Source organism: Eumetopias jubatus, unplaced genomic scaffold (genome assembly GCF_037043125.1).
Source record: "Eumetopias jubatus isolate StellerSeaLion01/CBP00866 unplaced genomic scaffold, mEumJub1_p1.0 scaffold_1, whole genome shotgun sequence".
Classification (NCBI taxonomy): Eukaryota; Metazoa; Chordata; class Mammalia; order Carnivora; family Otariidae; genus Eumetopias; species Eumetopias jubatus.
The window spans coordinates 137,565,980-137,586,988 of NW_028274807.1; the positions used below are offsets into that span (position 1 = coordinate 137,565,980).

Sequence of the window (21,009 nt, forward strand, 5' to 3'; positions counted from 1 at the left end):
CTTGCTGAGGAAAATTGTTTCCCTCATTGGCCTCAGTCAGTCAGATACCTGCACATCTTTCAGTCACACCCTTGTATAACTTGGATGAAATCATAGGATTATAAAAATCAGAGTGAAAGCACAGCTGATTTTTCAGGAACAAATATTCCTATACATTCCAAGTTATGTTGCCAGGAGAGAATGAAGAGTGCTGAAAAACAGCATGCTCTTGAGTAGATAAAAATCAATTCAGACCTTTCCCTAGAAAGCTGAAAGCCACATCTAACCAAAGGTGGTCTGCACCATGCTAATTTGAGCCCTGCAAAAATCAGGACTGGATCAAGATGACCATATTATCTTGGTTTTAAGGCTTCGTTAGTCTTCTTCCACGCCATTTTGCTTGCTTGAGTCTCTGACCAGGGACTGATGGGAGCTGGTGATGGCTTGGTGCTGGTGAATTAATGATTGTCCCCACCCCACCTCCACAACTGTAAAACCTTCAAAGCATTCACATCAAAGGGCTGGAGAACAAAATGCAATAGTTACAAGTACCCGCATTCAAGGGGCAATTTCATCCATGTCTATGCTAAGGACTACCTCCCTTTATCCCCAAACAGTCCCTCCCAACACAAAGAAACAAAGAAACAAACAAAAAAGATCTAGGCAATGGAATGAAATGACACCCAGTAGTGCTGTAGGAATTATGAGAATGAAGTCAGTCAGTCTAATCCTCGAACACTTCCAAGAACAATGGGGGAAAGAGTTCCGTGGGGCATTCCACCTTCATGTGCAGGAAGCGGCTGGCATGGCAGGCTCCAATCATCCGCAGGTCTGTCACCTTCATCAGGAGTTTTGGCCAAAAGTGTGTCACATGATGTTTTCGGTAATTGATATAGTGTTCAAAGGCCAGCAGGAAACTGTCTTGGTATTTTTCTATTCTTTCAACGCAGGCAAGCCCTGGGCGGTCTGAGGGGAAGAACCAAGATGAATGTTAAAAGTGGAAAGGAGAAGCCCTGCTTTGTCCAGTTCAAGCCCTTGAGTGTGAACTGGGCAGATCTGGGGACCTATCAACTCCTAGGATTGAGCATGGATGCAGCATGAACTCTGGGGCATCAGAGACCACGGTCTCAGGAAGTGTCACAATTTACATAAAGGGAGTCAGTGCTTTGTTCAGATAAATGTATCCAGGTTAGACAAATCACCTCCTTGGGTGGGAGTGGCGATGCCTCCCTCTTAGGGTACAGAAAGAGAAGTCTCACCTCGAGAGTTGAAATACTGTGCATAATAAGGGGAAGATTTTGAGTTTCCCCTGGCTGCCTGGCAGAGAAGGGAAGACAAGCATGGACATGCAAAGAAGGGGAGATGTGAGAAGAGACTGGAAATGTTGCAGGAAGCCTGAATGCCAAAGGAGGAGTGTCAGACAATAAGAAATTCTCACGAAGACAAAGAAGCACAATATCCAATTTTAGTTGTTTACCAGGCTGTAATGAACTACTCCTTCCCATCCCTTATACATGTGATAAAACTGCTACCTGTAGAGCCTTTTGTTGTTGGTGTTTTGGGGAATTAAAATGAAAAGAAAAGATGTGAGCCATGCTAGTATCACCCTGTGCAGAGAAGGGAAGAAACACGGTGGGAAGCTGGAGCTAGAGGAGACCATGACTGTGTAATGACCAAGAAATCTTCCCAAGTCTTGGGAGGACTGCTGGCCTTCCCAAAATATGTGGGAGGGGACTTAAGGCAGTTTCACAAAAATGATAAAGGGATGTCATGAGAAGGCCAAATGGGGAACATCCAGGCTGCAAACACTTGGGGTACAAAAGTGGGTACAGAGGGAATGTACCTCAACATAATAAAGGCATATATGACAAGCCCATAGCTAACATCATATTCAGTGTTGAAAAGCTGAGAGCTTTTCCTCTAAGATCAGGAAATCTGATCTTGATATCAAATCAAGATATTGATTCCCATTCTGAACACTTTATTCTACATGGTACTAGAAGTTCTAGTAAGAGAAATTAGGCAAGAAAAAGATAAAAGGCATCCAAATTGGAAAGGACAGTAAAACTGTTACTATTTGCAGATGACATGATATTATATATAGAAAATCAACACTTCACCAAAAAACTGTTGGAATTAATAAATGAATTCAGTAAAGTTGCAGGATACAAAATTAATATACAAAAATCTGTCTTGTTTCTATATACTAATAGTGAATTATCAGCAAGAGAAATGAAGAACACAATCCCATTTACAATACCATCAAAAAGAATAAAATACCTAGCAATAAATTTAACCAAGGAAGTAAACAACCTATATGCTGAAAACTATAAGACATTGATAGAAGAAATTGAAGGAGACACAAATAATTGGAAAGATATTCTGTGCTCATGGATTGGAAGAATTAGTATTGTTAAAATATCCATCCTACTGAAAGCAGTCTACAGATTCGATGCAATCCCTATCAAAATTTCAATGGCATTTTCATAGAAATAGGTCGGACAATCCTAAAATTTGTATGGAAACACAAAGACCCTGAATAAGCAAAGCAATCTTGAGAAAGAAGAGCAAAGCTGAGGGCACCATGCTCTCTGATTTCAAACTGTATCACAAAGTTATAGTAATCAAAACGGTATGGTGTTGGTATAAAAATGGATGCAAAGGTCAACGGAACAGAATAGATAGCCCAGAAATACACTCATGCATATATGGTCAGTTAATTTATGACAAAGGAACCAATAATAAACAATGAGGAAAGGACAGTCTCTTCAGTAAATGCTGATGGGAAGACTGGCCAGCCACATGCAAAAGAGTGAAACTAGACTCCTGTCTTACATCATACACAAAAATTAACTCAAAACAGATTAAAGACTTGAATGTAAGACCTAAAACCATAAAACTCCTGGAAGAAAACAGAGGTAGTAAGCTCCTTCACATTAGTCTTGGTGATGATTTTTGTGGATCTGATTCCAAAAGCAAAGGCAACAAAAGCAAAAATAAAGTGGGACTACTACATAAAACAAAAAAGCTTCTATACAGCAAAGGAAACCATCAAAAAATGAAAAGGAAACCTATGGAATGGGAGAAAATATTTGCAAATCATATATATGATAAGGGATTAATATCCAAAATATAAAAAGAACTTCTACAACTCAATAGTAAGAAAACCCACAATTGATTAAAAACTGGGCAGAGGATCTGAAGAGACATTTTCCAAAGAAGACATACAGATGGCCAACAGGCACATGTAAAGATGTTCAACATCACCAATCATCAGGGAAATGCAAATGAAAACCACCATGAGATATCACTTCACACCTGTTAGAATGTCTGTTTATCAAAAAGACAAGAGATAATAAGTGTTGGTAAGGATGTGGAGAAAAGGGAACCCTTGTGCACTATTGCTGGGAATCCAAATTGGTGCAGCCATAATGGAAAACACTATGGAGGTTCCTCAAAAAATTAAAAAAAAATTACCATATGATCAATTAATTCCACTACTATTTATCCAAAGAAAACAAAACACTAACTTGAAAAGATATATGAACCCCATGTTCATTGTAGCATTATATACAATAGCCAAGATATGGAAACAACCTAACTGGCCATCCATGGACAAATAGATAAAGAAGATGTGGTATACACATACAATGGAATACTAGTCAGCTATAAAAAATGAATGAAGTCTTGCCATTTACAACAACATTGATGGACCTTGAGAACATTATACTAAGGAAAATAAGTCAGAGAAAGAGAAATACTCTCTCATCTCACTTATACGTGAAATCTAAAAACAAAGAAATAAACAAACAAAACCAAGCTCATAGAAACAGAGAACAGATTGGTGGTTGCCAGAGGCTATAGGCTGGGGTGGGCTTAATGAATGAAGGGGGGGGTCTCAAGGTACAAACAAACTTCTAGTCATAACATAAATAAGTCTTAGAAATGTATGGTATGGTGACTATAGTTAATGATACTCTATTGCATATTTGAAAGTTACTAAGAGAGTAGATCTGGAAAGTCTTCATCACAAGAAAAAAAATTTTGTAACTATATATGGGGACAGATGTTATCTAGACTTATTGTGGTGATCATTTTGCAATATATATGAATATCTTATCATTATGTTATACATCTGAAACTAAAACAATGTTATATGTCAATTATACCTCAATAAAAAAATAAAAAAATAAAAATTTATAAACCTGGCTGGATTCCTCATATAGCTCCAGGGACCCCAACCACCTCCCCCACCCTCCAAGTACTCCTCCATTTATTTGCTCTTTGTGGCTCTGGTCAAGTAAGTTCACACTTTAAGTGTCCAGTTATTGAAGGATCTGTATTAGTAAAAATCAAAACAGGGTTCTGCTTAATCTATAAAGAAGGCTCAGCACTAATGTCTCAATTCCCTCTTCTCAGTTTAAACAAAATACATGGGCTTTTGGCATTCCCTATTTGGCTTGAATTGTCATTTGTGCATTTTTATGTTGTGTTTTCCTTTGTGTTTGATGCTGCTGCTCTGTGGATCTCCTCATTTCCTCTCCCGCCCTCCCCCTTCTCTTCTCTCTTTCTTTGAGTGTGCCAGAAAAATTCTCCACAGGATCCTTTTCCTTTTAATCCAAATAGAAAATCAACATAACACTGCTCTGGATGTATTCCTTCAAAGGGAAAAAAAAATAACCTGGTCTCAAAATTCTGTCCTTTGATGAGATGTAAAGATAAGGTGGTCATATAAATGACACAGAGAAAATGAAAGGACATTTTGATCATGTTCACGTGGTACTAAGCATGTTTATGAAGAAGTATTTTAAAGGTCAAAGACAGTTTTTAACTCCTTAAGACAGAATTTCTCAAAGACAACTCCTTCGGATCATTTCCGTTTTAGCTCTCCGCTCATCACTGCAGGACCAAAGAACTTAGTGGTAGCAGCTCCTGGAAAAGGCTTTGAAGAAAGAGGCCTAAGATACTGTGTAACTAATGCCACACAGAACAATGGGCTTAGAGGACAGCCCTGAGAAGGGCTGGAGCCAAGGGGCACCGATATGGAGCTATCATGTGCCAATGTAAAGTGTCTTGTAATATTTTTCTGGTTCTGGCAGTATTAATGAAAAATGCCCAGGTCATTAGGGTGGAGAAGATTTTTAAAAGGTTTTAAGTATGTCACGTGGCTGTCAGGTGGTGACAGCGTCATCAGAATCAGGATGGGGAAGAATCATCCAGTTAAGTGCTTGATAGAGTTTGGTATCATATTCACAACTTTTGCCTTCTCCACATACTCCTTTTATTTACCTTACTGAGATTATTTGCTTAACAATCTGTTAAAATTAACCCACTACAGAGGAAACATTTTATTATTCAGTAAATAAAAATCCATTTGCCATACATAGAAGGTAACCGCCAAAATGGGTGCGTGACAAAAACCTTTATTAAACTTTAGCTGAGGATTCTTGCCAAAGACTGCCCCAAAGACCCGCTCTGTCTGTTAAAAAGGGAGGTCAGTGAGTTTAGAGAAGCGTTCAGGACAGACTGGCACCAAAATGAATCTCTCTCCTTGCCTTATTTAGAAGGAGATATAAGCAGAAAGAAAACTCTAAGAGAAATAGCTTTCTCACTATATGGTTCAATGTTATTTAAAATTGTCTTTGTACCGCTACAATTTCAGCTAAAAATTACCTTGAATCCCCCCCCCTCCAGGAATATAATTCCCACTTAGTTCAATTTCTTTATTTTAAAAGACACTGAAACCCAGAGAAGATAAGGGGTTGACTCAAGGTCACATAGTGAGTCCTTAGCTAAGTTACCCATTTTATTTCTTTAAGAATAATTCTCCTGAGGGACTGAGGACCTCAGTTTCTCACTGGCTGTTGACTAGAGACCACCCTCAGCTCCAGGAGGCCACATGCAGGTCTCTGTCATGTGAGTTTTCCCAACATGGCTGCTTACTTCAGCCAGCCCGCAAGGAGAGTCTCTGGAGCAAGTCTATTAGCAAGAGGGAATCTTATATAACATAATGTAACCTCATCACATGGGGGTGACATTGAGTTCATCATATTCTATTGAAGCAAGTCACAGGTTCTGCACACACTCAGTGGGAGGGAGTTGTATAGGGGTGTAAACATCAGAAGGTGGGCAACATGGGGGGTGCCCTACATCTTGTCCGCCACAGCCTACAACAGGGTTCCTTATGCTAGTCTACCTACTTATGTTTAGGTTTGAGATTTTTCATAATAAAAAGAATTTAAAAAAAAATCTTCCATACCTAAATGTTCTGTAGCAAATACATTTCAAGATGAGCTTAAAAAAAAAAAGGAATTCTACTGAGTGAACCAGAGCGCATGAACTTTATAAAGGATTCTTACTGTACTTGTGACTGATAATTTATCCATCTATTTAGTCATTTAGCCAATAAACTTTTTTTCAAATTCTACTAAACACTGGTCTAAGCAGTAGGTGTACAATTAGACATATTTCTGTCCTCAGAAATGAAACAGTCCAGAGGGAGAGGTGGCTAAGTTAAGCGGACAGCTATAGTGCAGAGGGACAAGCACTGAGGCACAGCTAAATGGACTGTGCTCCGAAAAGGCACAGGAGGCCCCTGAAACTACTTTCTATTTATTTTTTATTTAAAGATTTATTTATTTATTTGAGAGAGAGAGAGCACAAGTTGGGGGAGAGGGAGAAGGAGACAAGCAGACTTCCCACTGAGCAGGGAGCCCCACATGGGGCTTGAACCCAGGACCCTGAGATTATGACCTGAGCTGAAACCAAGAGTAGGATGCCCAACCACCTGGCCACCCACTGCCCTCTATTTAAAGACTAGCTTTCCTTAAAGGGTTTGACGTATTTTGCATTTCTTATTTATTATGACATGCCCTCTGAAAAGTGTCAGTATTATTATCCACTCTTCACTGAAGGAGTCGGGAGCCCTGATAATGAGCTTGGGGTAAGTTAAAGATGGCTGCACACTCTTTGTCATTCCTCCCATCTAGAGGAATGGCAACCCCCGCCATCTTGGGATGCTTTAAGCCACTAAATTTTGGGGTGGTGTGCTATGTAGCAATAAATAGCTGAAAATTAAGTTGTAGTTAAGCCATAAACAAATTTTAGCTTTCACTCATGATTTCCTCAACCAGAACTTAACACAGAGTGGTGTGGTCACTCATATCCATATCTTGTGTACATAAAACCAGAAGGGGGCGGGGTTGGCCGACTATGTCAGGCTGGGTAGTGTCCATTGAAGGTGGACCATTTCATAGAGTCTTTAAAATGGCTCCTTTGGATCCTTCCTACTACACTGGGAGACTGCAGCAAGCATCAGATACCAGACACTCCCCTTCAGTTCCCAGTTCATTGGCAAACCCCCAATTGCTTGCTGAAAGCGAGTGAACTATGATTCTGAAGCTAAAGGGGAGGTGGGGGACGAGGAACTCTTCAAGTGATTTGAATTAGCACGAGACGCACAAAAGCTCTTTTGTCACCCAGTAATGAGTCTGGGAGTACTTACCTGAAGACATTAGCAGGACAGCCTGAAGGAGAGCTACTTCAGTGTCATCCAAGTTGAAAGAAGACAGCGACATGCCCAGGTCAAAAATGGCGTCTGACACCACCCCAAGACCCCCATTCTTCAGCTGTCCCCGTGTCACTGCCATTTCCCCATTCAAGGTTAAAGTCTCACTTTCTGGGTCATAGCGCACTGCAGCACGAAGGGACATGATCTCCATGCAGCAGCCTTTGAGGAGGATTATCTGGTCTTCACATGGCAGCTGAAAAAAACCAGCTCACATCAGCAAGAACAATTGCACAGATATCAGTGAGGAATAACATGCAGTATCTTAATAGCAACAGGGACCACATCCTGTAATCAACATGGTGCTACACTCTTTGAGCCTATGGCTTTTCCCTTCCGACTTGGCTGCAGACTTTCAACAACCATTTTTCATACTCCAAGTTGGTCACCAATTTTAATGTCAGTACTTTGCCTTTCTTTTATGATGGGTATAAATCTCCAACTGGGATTGCAATCCTGTGTGAGATTGCGCTAATAATCCCTTACTCTGGGAGTTTGTATCATAACACCAACTAATCACTGCTTGAGAACACGGTTTATGTTAAGCTTACCTACATTTCTCCTAGTTCTACTAGTCAACAGTTGGCAATTCTGCTTCTCTTTGTTTTTTGAAGCAAGTTTGCTCCTTGGGTCTCTCAAAAGGCACAGAAGGAGAAGGTTGCTTAGAGAGGCATGTTGTCCCCGAGGCCCAGGGATGTAAAAGCTTTGCCTAAGGTCACCCAGTGAGTTAGAGGCAGAGGTGAGACTAGAATTCAGACCTCCTGGCTCTTAGGGTTATGTTCTCAGTACCTCAGGCACCGGAATTACTCCACACACTGGATTTCTCTGCCGGTACTCTAATCTTGTTTTAAGTATATTTGGTTGCCTTGTTAATTAGGATTTGTGATAATGTGATAACATGTATAATAAACTTTAAAAAAAAGCAACTTTGTTAGCAAAATAACAAAAAAATCAGAGTTTTACTTTCTGGTGGGAGAGAATGTTTAATTAAAAGCCATTATCAAAATAGTTGGAAAGGTCATTAGTTAATGGATATTTTTTAGCATTGGGCATCATGCTAAGATTTATGTAATCTTCACAGCAATACAGTGAAGTAAATATTCTAATTCCAATTTCATTTACAGAAGTGGAAATCCAGGCACTGAGAGGTTGAGTAACATGCTAAGGGGTCACATGAGGGTATTGTGAGTAAGGCTAGGATTTGAAGCTAGATCTTTCAGAATCCAATGCAAAGAGAAGAGAACACACTCTTTTTAAGTACTTAGGATATGACTAAGTTTCCATAAACAATGAATATATAAATTACACATAATTGTTATCTTGTTATGAAATCAGGTACAAATTCTTTTGGGGCAGTACTCTTGGCAACACTCGACTAGTTCAATTTTGGTTGTTATGTAAAACTGAAGGTAATATTACTGAATTACATTTAAAATGCTGGGTATTACATATTTTTTGCTAACTCAACCTAGCCACCTTACCATTTAATTTCAAATTACTTAGCTTTTTCTACAGAATAGAAGTCATTTCATATTTGGTTCTGGAATATATACATAGGAATTTTCTCCTTCCACTCATTAAAGAAAAAAATCCCTGTGATTTGCTTTTATTTAGGTTCTAATTTGTATTCCTTGACTATATCCTGGGATTTCTGGCCCAAGACCATCATAGGAAATGGGAAACCCTGAGCTTGGATAGGTCTTCCACCAGTAAGATGGAGAATTGACCCAAGTAGGTGGAGGCTGGCTTTAACACCTATGGGAACGGGGAAATATTTGGCCTCATCAGGGTATCTGAGGGCTTGTTAAACACATTGCTGTTCCCACCCTCTGAGTTTCTGCATTCTCCAGGTTCCCAGGGGATGCTCCTGCCTTTGTTTCAGGGACCCCACTCTTGAGAACCATTGGCATAGAATAGCAAAGAGAAATTACTGATTGGATCAAACCATTTATTTATTTATTTTTTAATCTGTCACAAAGAATGCAAACTTGGGCAGGCTCTGGCTTGTAGCCAAGTCTGATTGTAGTTGAAGTAGAGGATTTCTTTTTAAAACTTATTGTTGATTGGTTCAGATAGAAATAAAAGCTGAATAACTATTTGCCAAGGATCACCAGCAGCTAGGCCAAATGAGATTTATTTCAACATGTGGGTAAATGATCTTGGTCACCCGCCACAATACTTTCACTGTGAGACCATTGCAAGAAGGGCCTGACGGGCAGAGGTGCAGGGACACTCCCACAGACTCTTCTGTCTCCTCAGGAGAATATTGTTCAGGTTGATTGGCAAAGAGTGCCCTGCACTCCCGAAGTGGTTCTTGATGTGTGTTTTTTGGCAGTTCTGTCAGTGATTTTAGATCCTTCAAAGCCCAGGGTGTCCACCAACCTTGCTGGGGGGTTGGCATGGGTCTTAGCAGAAAATTACTGTGAGCACAATTTGAACAGCACGTGCTCCCAAATGCCTCTGGCAGGTAAGCTCTGGCTCTCGAGACCACCTGGGGTCTCCAGCCCACTCCAGAGGCAGCTCAGGTGCCTACACAGTTCGTTTCCCTCCTTGGGGTTCTAATGAGAGTGAAAAAGACTAAAGGTCTTCAGGGGGCCACAAACACTGGAAACATATGCATCTCTGCTGTAAAAGTAGCCTTTTTGTAATTTGGAGACTACACAAATTAGGGTTGAAAGAGAGATAGAACCACGACTTTGAAGCAGCATTAAACTTCTGAGGGAAACGCGAAGACAGAAGCTGGCCATAGCCCATGCTCGAAAAGTTCCATGTTGACCCTTCATCCTTGCCATGGCTCTAAGTGCATGGTGTGTTCATTACTGGTGGTGGAGATAGTTTCTTTTCTTTCTTCTTTAACTGAAATATCTCTCTGTGGTTGGTTTACATGAGCTTTATGTTTTCTAAGAAACAATTTTGATGGGTATTCAAAGGGGGAAGACATGACTGATAGGCTAGCTCGAGTTGTAGGGTAGTGTCCTCAATGGAGTTTCTCTTCAGACACCAGGGATGGGGACAAGGGACACAGCTCAGAGACAGAGAGAGAGAGGACCAAGAAAGGTCCAGGAAAACAAACTCAACCCAGTGAACGACAGAGAAAGATGACACCCAGAGTCAGAGGAAACCAGCACCCTTGGCACAGCTGTGAGAGTGAGCACCCTTCTTGAGAGCAATTTGGCAACACATCTCAGAAGCCTTAAAAGGTATATATACCTTGGTCCTTAAATTCTACTTTTATGATTTGCCCTTAAGAAATAGTGTTGTGAGCAGGGCATAGGCACCAGGATGCTCACTGTACAGTTTATATTAGTGAAAAATGGGAAATGAACTGAAGGTCTAGTCAAAGCAGTTAACCTAAATTACGTAGATTTATTCTTTAGAATAGTATGTGGTCACTAAAACTTATTTGTGAAAGAACCTTTAAATGATGTGTTCCACTGTTGAGGGTAAAAAGTCTGGTACAACAGAGTGCTGGTAATGTTTCTTTACCTCAGTGTTTATTACATGGGTGTGTTGAGTATGTGAAAATTCATTGAGCTGCACCTTTATGATACGTGCCTTTTACTCTTTAACAAAAAGTTTAAAAAGTAGTTTCATAAGCAGTATGTACATTATGGTATAAATTATATTAATATGTTTCACATTTCATATAAGTGTGTGTATGTGTGTATATACATATATGTATATACACACATAATTGAAAAAGACTAAAATGGGCTCCCAAATGTCAGTAACTTATCTTTAGGTCGTGTTACTGTGAATCAATATCTTGAATATGTTATTTTTAAAAATTTTTTTAAAGATTTTGTTCATTTGAGAGAGAGAGTGTGAGTGAGCATGAGCTGGGGGAGGGGCAGAGGGGAGAGGGAGAAGCAGGCTCCTCGCTGAGCAGGGAGCCCGATGTGGGGCTCTGATCCCAGGACCCTGGGATCATGACCTGAGCTGAAGGCAGACCCAACCGACTGAGCCACCCTTGAATATATATTATTTTTAATAACCTTCCAAACTTTAATAAATGATAATTAAAAAAGATGGTTAAAAAAATGGGAAGCTCCACACCAAATACAGATATGTCAAAATTCCTTCTCCAGGACTCACCAGCTCCTCTGGGGGTGGGGTATGAGTGGCTCATACGAGTGGGGTACTGCAGGGCTGCTGCCAGCCAGCACATCAGTTACCCTGGCCCCCACCACAGTGGAGCGGGGGACAAGAGTGAGGCACACACTCTCAGCTAGGTCTGGGCGTCAGACACCTGCATCCTGAAGCCCACTGCTCTGTCCTTCTGGATATGGCTTTTGTGGAGGCTCAAAACAGGCAATGAGAAGTGCTGGTAATGTTTCTGGGGTCAGTGTCTGGGGTCTCTCAGAATCCACCTGGGCTCCCACTATTGCAAACCCAAAGACACAAATAAGCTGGAAGCCAAGGCCCAATGGAATCATTCCAGGCTTTCTAGGTGAGGCTAGATTCGCTTCTCACTCGGGTAGCTGACATAAGAGGCTCACAGCAGTATGTGGACCTGTGTACTTGATATCTTTCCGAGTTCCCTTGGAGGTGGGAAGAGCAATAGATTGGCACCTGATGGCTTTTCATTTCAAAGGGCAAAATTCTCCACTTGATTCAAAAAAGGAAGGTTAGAGGCAGGATGGTAATGTAATAGATAAAACAGAAGCCTTAACAGCTGGAATTTATGGATAAACTTAGGCCCCAGGCACTATCCAAGCACTTGACATATATTGTCCCATTTAAACCTACAATAGCTCTAAGAGGCAAATACTATTATGATTTCCATTTTAAAGATGAAATAACCAAGATTTGAAGACACCAAATAACTTATGTAGGATTCCTGCCCATCCGGCTGACTGCAGAGCCCATGCTTCCAGGTACCACATAGTAGGACTGCTAAAGTTAGGGAAGAGGGATGAGGTGTCCCAAAGGGAAAGCCTATGAACTCAGGTGGGTGAGCTCTTCAGGTACCATGAAGACGGGGCAAGAAAGTGTGACCTTGTAGGAAAAGAGAGGAGAGTTACAGAGTTAAGATCCTTGCTCTGTGAGGGGTATCCTTATTTTTGAGGAGGAAACAACCACACAACTGTTTTGCTAGGATATGTCATGGAAAGCATATTGACTTAGACTGAAGCCATGGCCCCGTGTTTGGATAAAAAACAATCTCTTCGATCTTAGTTTTCCCCATCTATAAAATGGGCTTAATTAAAGCTATCCTGCAAATCTATTATAAGGATTGGATTTAATGTGGGCAGAGTTGAGCATGGTAACTGGGACACCATAAGTGCCGAATGAACAGAAGTTATTGCTGTCATATTTCCCTATGCCTGGAGCCGGTGGACAGAGAGATAGGATCTTCAGCCTCACGTGGACGAGCTAATGAATGACTGAATAGAGAAGGCAGGGGAATAAGAGTGAAACAGTGCGTTTTCATTTTGTATCAACATTGCTTTCATATGACGAAATCCCTACTAATTAATATTAAATTATAAATAGTACTCCACATTCCTGGAAATTGTTGGAACTATAATGAAAAATAATGTGGAAGGAAAAACAGTGTCCTCACCTCACAAAACATAGGCAACTTTTTGGCAAAATCCACCACTCTGGTAATTGCTGGTGTGATGATTTTTGTAAAATGGCTAAAGGCTTCCAAGTCAACTTTTCCACCTTCCGGGGCATTTACTATTGGTGCTTGTCCAATATCTTCTGGCTAAGGAGGAGAAACAAGAAAGATTTAAATGTAGAACCTAAAGGGATCTTTATTTATCATCGTTCTCATGTGGCAGAAAATCTCTTCTGAATCGACACGCTATACAATTTCCAGTTTTCACTTGGCTCATTAACAAACTATGCAGTTTTCACGTAGTTTAGTTTTCTGAGCAAAGATACGCGTCTTGGCCATTGCTTTAATAGCCCCTGGTGATAGTGTTCCACAGAATTGTTGCTGCAGAATTAAAGAAAGGGAAAGCAAGTGAGAGAAAGAGGGAGGCAGAGAGAAACAACAGGAATTTGTGTCCTGCTTCCGAATGCACAAAGGATGCCAGGTGACATACGTGCTAGGGGCTCTGGGGTGGCATTTTCAGGGCCCTGCACATTCCGGCCTGTGTGGCCCATGATGGAGGAGTGCAGTGGGGACGCTCCGGTGCGGAGGGAGCAGAGGCAAGCTGAAGACAAAGCACCAGCTGACAACCCCCTAACCACCCCCACCTCCCAGACTCCTGGGTGCAATACGTGTGACATTCCTCCAGAAAACTCCCGACTGTCTTTTTTTTTTTTAAAGTTTTTATTTATTTTATTATGTTCAATTAGCTGACATATAATACATCATTAGTTTTTGATGTAGTGTCCGACTGTCTGATCGTTAATGCTTTGCTAGAGGGAAAAACAACCTTAGCTTGACAATAGCAAGGCCTCCAGTATTCTGAGAGTCTTCTTCAGCATATAGAAGTCCTTTTGGACATCTCCCTTTTTCCTTACCTCGCCCAGCTCCCAAGTATACAATCAGCCATTCCTCAACGACCGTAGTGCAGCAGCTCTTTCTGCCCTTGGGTCCTATCCCTGTGCTTTAATAAAATCACCTTTTTGCACCAAAGACTTCAGCTCTGGACCTCACCGACATTCCCAAACTACATCATTGGCAAGTAGCACCCTGTGGATTCGTTCTTGCTTTTGACCCAGCTGCTGGGGCTCAAAGTTCCTGTCTGCCCTATAGATTCTAGTTGGAGGAGGTCTCGGAGGGCTGAAGGGGAAGACCTCTAGGTCACCTGTAGGAACTGAGTTGTGTCAACTTGGCAGGCTTTCGGGCAGACAGTATTACTAGTATTCAGTGTCCCCGGGGGCACTTCTCTGCCCTTGACTTGTCCAAGAACAAAAGCCATAGCCTTGCTACTCAAAGGGTGGTGTAGCAGCTTGGGTGTCATCTGGGGACTTGTTAGAAAGGCAGAATCGCAGCCCTTCCCCAGACCTAATGGTGCAGAACCAGCATTTTAGCAAGTCCCCCAGGTGCTTGTGCTCACGTTAGCCTCCCCAATGTCCACTGGTACTCTTCAGCTCCTTAGCTGAGGGCTCCAAGACCATCATGGTCTCTCAAGTATCGCCTATCGTCACCTGTGTTACCTGCCAGGAACAGTCCTCTCTGTTGCCCTTTCTTGTTGTTGTGATAATTATAACCACTATTTATCTGTGGCCTGCAGGTGAGCCAGCCCCTTTGAGGAAGCGCATTATCTCAAGTAGTTCTCACACAATCCTGATTGGCAGATGAGCAAACAAAGGGCTCAAGAAGGTTAAGAACAATCCCCTGAGGCCAGGACTCGGATATTGGTCACCCAGCCTCTGCACAGCAATCTGCCAGGAACCCCACATCTACCCCCTACTTCGAGGCTTTTACAACCTATACACTTTTTAAAAAAAAAAAGATTTGAGAGAGTGAGCACTCACGTGCAGCCCCGACATGGGGCTCAATCCCACGACCCTGGGATCGTGACCTGAGCCAAAATGAAGAGTCAGATGTTTAACTGACTGAGCTACCCAGGTGCTCCACAACCTGTACACTTTTGACACCAGGGGGCAAAATTCGACTCCTCCTATTATTTCCCTTACCGGTCTCTCCCACTGCCTTGCTGGAAGTTGTGAAGGTGATCAAAGGGATCAGAGACTCAGGCCTGTCCCATGGCCTAGAGCACAGTGAACCGACCAGAGCTGCGCACCCAGGGTTGGGAGATGCAGGACGGTAGGCAGAGATGGGCGGGAGGATCTGGCACCGAGAACTAGTCAAGCAAAGCTGAATCCCTCACTTGCAGAGTCATGAGGGCACTGCTTTTGACAAGACTGTGGCCTCCCTACAGCCATGGTCCCCAAACTTGCTTGTGTCAGAATTGCCTGATGGGTGCCCATGTCCAGAGTTTCTGATGCAGTAGGTCAGGCATAGAGCCTGGGAATCTGCACTTCCCAGGGCATGCTGATGCTGCTGGTCTGGGATTACACTTTGAGAACCACTGGCCTGGAAGTAACCACATCCAACTCAGAGTAATCCAGTTACCATTTTCTTCCCACACCTCCCCAGTTATTGCTCACGTCTAATTTTTAGCACAAAGAAAAGCAAAGGATGATTCTTTTACTGACTTATTACTAGGGCACTGGGGTCAATAGGAGCAGCCCAGGCCCTCTCCAAGGGCGTGGTAGGAGCTGTGGTTACAGCCTAGGGGAGGATTTTAAATATATATTACATAACAAACTGGCAGCATTGACCTTTTTTGGGTTATCCAGTAGGTTCTTCTGTTTTTTTATTTTATTTTATTATTTTATTTTGTTTTATTGTTTGCTTTGTGGGCAGCAAGTGAATGGGAAAGGAACCTAGTCTGTCACGTTATCATAGTCAGTGATGATGTTTTGGGGCAACTGTTGGCATGGGAAGCCCATGGGAGGCTACTGCTCTGCTGGCTTGCTGGATGCAGACAGAATTGACGGAATAATCACACATACAATTTCCTTCTCTCTTTTCTCTCTCACTGCCTGTCTTTCTCACACAGCCTGAGTGGAGGGAAAGGGCACATCAGGTCCTCCTTTGGGCAGTGCTGCTCCTGGCATTCTTCACCTCCTTGCTGGTCTTTATAATTCCTCCCACCCCAGAAATGAGGTTCATCTCACCTGCCTTGCTTATTTTACAACTCTGTTATGAAAATCGACTGATAAAAGGAACATGGTCATACAATAAAAAAGAAAAGAAGTTTTATACACACACACACACACACACACACACACACACACAGGGTGAGCTTTTTTAGAAATAAAAAAAACAATATTTTAATGTTTTTATAGTTTGGCCAAATGTCTTGTCATTGAACACTGATAGATCTAACCTGATTGTTTTGAATGGTAATCAGTGTCCTTTGAAATGTCGCTAAGTCAATATGATTTTAAAAATTTCCATTTAATCTGTGGGCTTGTGGAGCATTTGAATTGCACATCTAAGGGTTTGAAAAAAGGAGGGGAATTATACAAGGAAATATGGTAATTTTAATTAAAATTAAACTTCCAAATGTAACCACCTCACAAGCTTTTCTGTTGAAAAATAAGTATCAGGGTAGAAAAAAAAATGTACTTTTAAGTCTTTGGGTATTTAATGGAAAATACAACTGCTAGAAGTAAAATCATATACAAAGTAAAAGCTTTTTATTATATATCAAGCTTTATTCCCATAATGGATCTTGGATACCAGAAAAAAACAGATAGATAGAGTCTATGAATTGACCTGACTTAACACATGAGGTATGAGAAATTAAGGTTGAGCACTGCAACCTTGTCTGTGACTTCCCTAAGGATTTTTCACATCATTTGCTGCAATATTTGGAAGATGATAGAAATAAAGAAGAATACAAATAGTTGGCATCAAATGAATCTATTAGATACGTAAGTAAAGCTAGTAGCCTTGTAATACATGACACGAGATACATTTGCTCACACACACACACACACACGTGAGCATGCGCTGAGATCAAGCTCAGGTACTGAGGATAAGTCACCAGGGTAGACTGTGGGCAAAGCCTGGTTTTTGCCTCCGTGGCTCAAACTGCCTTTGCTTTCTCATTGGGGTGCTTCCACTTCTCATTCTGACTTTCCTCTCCCTTGGCTGCCCTAACGGACCTCCTGAGCCAGCTCAGCCTACCTCTTCATGTCTCCTCCCCAACTTGCTTTGCACTTTTGCAGTTTGGAGCTGCCTTTCCTCCGGACTTCTGCTTTCTCTCAAGTCTCCGCTTCCATCTTATCTTTGCCAATTCCAAATCCTACCCCAATCACATTCTATTTTCTCCTTGAAGTCTTCCCAGATGACCCATGTGAAATGCTGCCTATCTCACTGGAACACAGACGGTGGCCCATGTACATCACTCACATGGCATTCAGGCATTTATTACTATCACTTTTTATTGCTGTTATGTAGGTACATAGTAAGATATGAACTTCTCGGGTGGGGGGCATAAGCTTTAAGTTTTGTTGTCTACTGTGTGGAAAACATTGGGCTAAAAGGTGGAGGACAGAATGCTTGTTGGTTGGTTGAGTGAATAAATGTATGTTTATACATGTTCAACCAATATTTACTGAGCAGCTACTACAGGGCCAGGCCTGGTTCTAGATGCTGAGGTTACATCAATGAACAATGTACCCTCAAGGAACTTTCACTGTATTGAGGGAAGACAGACAAAAAAATAAAAAGAATACTCTCACAGAAGAATTTCTATTTGTGATTAGACTGAGGTGACATGATAGTATGTGGGGGCCAGAAAGAGGGTGGGCAGCCTAAGATTCTTTGAGAAGTGATGTGTGAGCTTTAACTGGAAGAATGTCAAGAAGGCAGCCCTCCACAGAACCAGAGGAAGAGCATTTAAGGCAAAGGGAAAAGCCAGTGCCAAGTCCTGAGAAAGGAGTTGTTGGGTTGCTATGCGGAGTAGGGATGTGGGGAGCCAGAGGAAGAAATGGGCCGGCAGCACTAGCTGTTTGGGCAGGACATGAAGTGGTCTGGACCACGGGGTGGCAGTAGAAATGGAGAGAAGTGGAAGAACTCAAACCTTTCTTGGGAGTCCGGACCCAGGGCTTTCTGACTGACTGGATGTGGGGTGCAGGACAATAAAGAATCCAGGATGTCTCCTTGGAGGCAGTGTAGGGGGTAGGGGGGCACAACGGGAGAGATTCAGGGGTGTGTGCAGGGGTGGGCTTCTACTAGCTCAGTTGTGTCCCTAGCTGCTGATACACAAATGGAGACTAGGTGCTTTTCTGCTTTGACTCTTCATCAGTATTATTCAAGGTGAGTAGCAGATGCTGCCCGTTGGCCTCTTTGCAGTGGGTGGCTCAGAGCTGAGGGCTTCTTGGCTTGAACCTGCAGCTCTCTGGCACATGCAGAGTGGGACAGGGCCAGACAGGACTCTGCCCTTCCTATGTGAGGTCACAGGGTATCTTCTTGCACCTTTGTAAGGGGGGGGGCAGGAAGGCCCAGACCAATGGTGGTTAAAGGTCCCTGGGCTTTGGCATATTACTACAGGCTCTCCCTTTTCCTGGGATGAACAGGGATGGACGTGAGGATGGGGGTTGTAGGGATAATGCACATAGGAACCCCTTGCGTGGTTGTTAATGATGTGCTGAGCACTTATATCTACAACTTTTATACCTGTTGTGTAAAGTCATATGAGCCTTAGAGAGGCGAAGGAACTTGCCCAAAGTCACGTAATTAAAAAGAAACACCACCACCAAATATATATATATATATATGTAAAAAAAATAAAAAGCAACAGAGACAAGCATTGAACTCAGGCAGGCTGTCTGATTGAATCTCCATGCACATGACTATACGACCCTGCCTTCTTCTGATGCAGTTATGATTTTGGGCGATAGAAGTCTTCCTGACTTGATTGCTTTTGCCTTATGACCAGATCACCCATCCTGCCTGGCCCTTCTGCTTATGCCCCTTTTCTGAGGCTTTCCCAACAGAGCATAGGTGAAATCAGACAGCAGCTCTGCCGGGGAAAAGTAGGGCACGCCAGCCCTGGTTCTGATGGTCACATTTTATACTTGCATGGAAAATCCATCCAAAGCTGTACCTTTGCATGTGAACAAAGGGAGAAGAATAAAAACACCATGTCAACAGACAGTATTGTTGCTGCTACGGGGTTTACTCCAAGCCATGTGTCTTCCCGCCCCTGGAGTGGGTAGAAGTGAATTACCCGTGGTGGAGACACTGCTTCTCTTGTTTGGCTCAGATGGCCCTTGTTCTCTTCTCTGTGCACTTCTCTGTTTCATCATTGCTGTCACCACACCCGAAGGGTGGTTACATTGAGCACTTCTGTACCATCAGGGATTTGTGTGGATTGGAGAAAACTAGAAAATTATTATTTAAATGTTTTTGGAAGTAGTTTTAAAGAGTGGTTTTGGAATTATTATGAAAATCTACATGGCTTTTTAAAAAGTTTATTTGCCAATGACTCTCATTTCTACAGACACAAATATAGATTTGAAACCCAGGTCAAACCACCAGTCTCTATTTCTGACTTGAGTCCTGATGTTAGGGTGAAAAATGATGAAGAATCTTCTTTTGGGGGAGTAAGTTATTTTCCTGTTCCAGATAGATGAATACTTCCAGTTTTTATGACCACATATAATTTTTAGTCCCTTCTGATATATTACTATACGATTATATTTTTAAAGATTTTTATTTATTTGAGAGAGAGAGGGAGAGAGAGAGCATGAGCAGAGGGGAGGGGCAGAGAGGAGGGGCAGAGGGAGAGGGAGAAGCAGGCTCCCCACTGAGCAGGGAGCCCAACACGGGGCTCAATCCCAGGACCCTGGGATCATGACCTGACCTGAAGGCAGATGCTTAACCGACTGAGCCACCCACGTGCCCCTATTACTATACTATTATTAACATAATAGGTCTCTTCAAATTCTTTTTCAGAAGAAGATGGGCCATCATCACATACAAATAAATGAAATAATATGTGTAGCAGTGTTATAAGCTGAACAGAGGCAGCCACACGGGAGATACAAATCGTAATGTGTAGAAGCCTATTCAGATATGGATATCATTTAGCAAAGCTGCCTTTAATGAAGGATTCTTAATGTCCTTGCAGGAATAATTCACTCAGTGAAATTTTAATCCTGAGCATACATACTCAATCGGAGTGACCCTTCTGCAAGAGGGATGTGTAAATATGTAAACTGGCTGAGACACAGGGCTTAACCGTACTGTCTCTGAGGATGGGCCAGTGGAACTGTACATTCTGTTTCACAAATATTTATTGAGTTCTGTTCTGGTTATCTACGCTGTGTAACAAACTACCCTAAAACGTAGTGGTTTAAAACAACAGATTTTTACTGTTGCTCAGAGTTGATGGGCTCAGCTGGATGGTTCTCACTGGGGTCCCTCATACAGTTGTCCTCAAATGGCAGCAGAGGCTGGTGTCATCTGTAGGCTTCTTTACCCACATTTCTGGTGTCTGGTTTGGCACCAGATTCAGCCTTAAGAGTCACTCTGCTAAAATCTGTTGCTTAAAGGAATCACACACCCAGTCCATGTTCAGTGAGAGAGAGAGGAATAGACTTCACCTCTCCATGGGAGAGAATGAGCTGTATCTACAGGGAAGAAAGGATCTCGAGGCAGCCATCTTTGACAAGAGCTACCACAAGTTTCAACCACACATGTGATCGACACTGAAGTGACAATACTGAATGGAACATGGTCCTTCCATTGAGGAGATGCTGGGGTGATCCCAGTCATGGCAGGGGATTGACTTATAGAAATGAAGCTCATTATAGAGACAGATGGGACTGTGACCCCAGCACCACTCTAAGAAAAAATAGCCAGGAGAAGCAGTTCTTTGTATTTGGACCAAGAGGGACAATTTCTTAAACAGATCAAGGATCTACAAAATATACATTTCACATTGGCTCCACTGAGGAGGGGAGACAGGTGGATA

At 42.2% G+C, this 21,009-nt stretch overlaps 1 protein-coding gene across 3 annotated transcripts in view; it reads right to left on the reverse strand.

The window, feature by feature from the left end:
• Positions 1–703: 703 nt before the first annotated feature.
• The window catches only part of THRB (thyroid hormone receptor beta), a 206,144-nt gene continuing 185,838 nt past the window's right edge, over positions 704–21,009 (reverse strand). For 2 of the 3 annotated variants that reach the window (XM_088026411.1, XM_028099228.1), the window contains 3 exons: positions 13,113–13,259; positions 7,484–7,742; positions 704–945 (listed from right to left, as the gene is read on the reverse strand). In XM_088026411.1, coding sequence (XP_087882537.1) covers positions 704–945; positions 7,484–7,742; positions 13,113–13,259 — 648 coding nt within the window. The remainder of the gene's footprint in view (positions 946–7,483; positions 7,743–13,112; positions 13,260–21,009) is intronic. The other variant, XM_088026413.1, reaches the window with a different exon arrangement.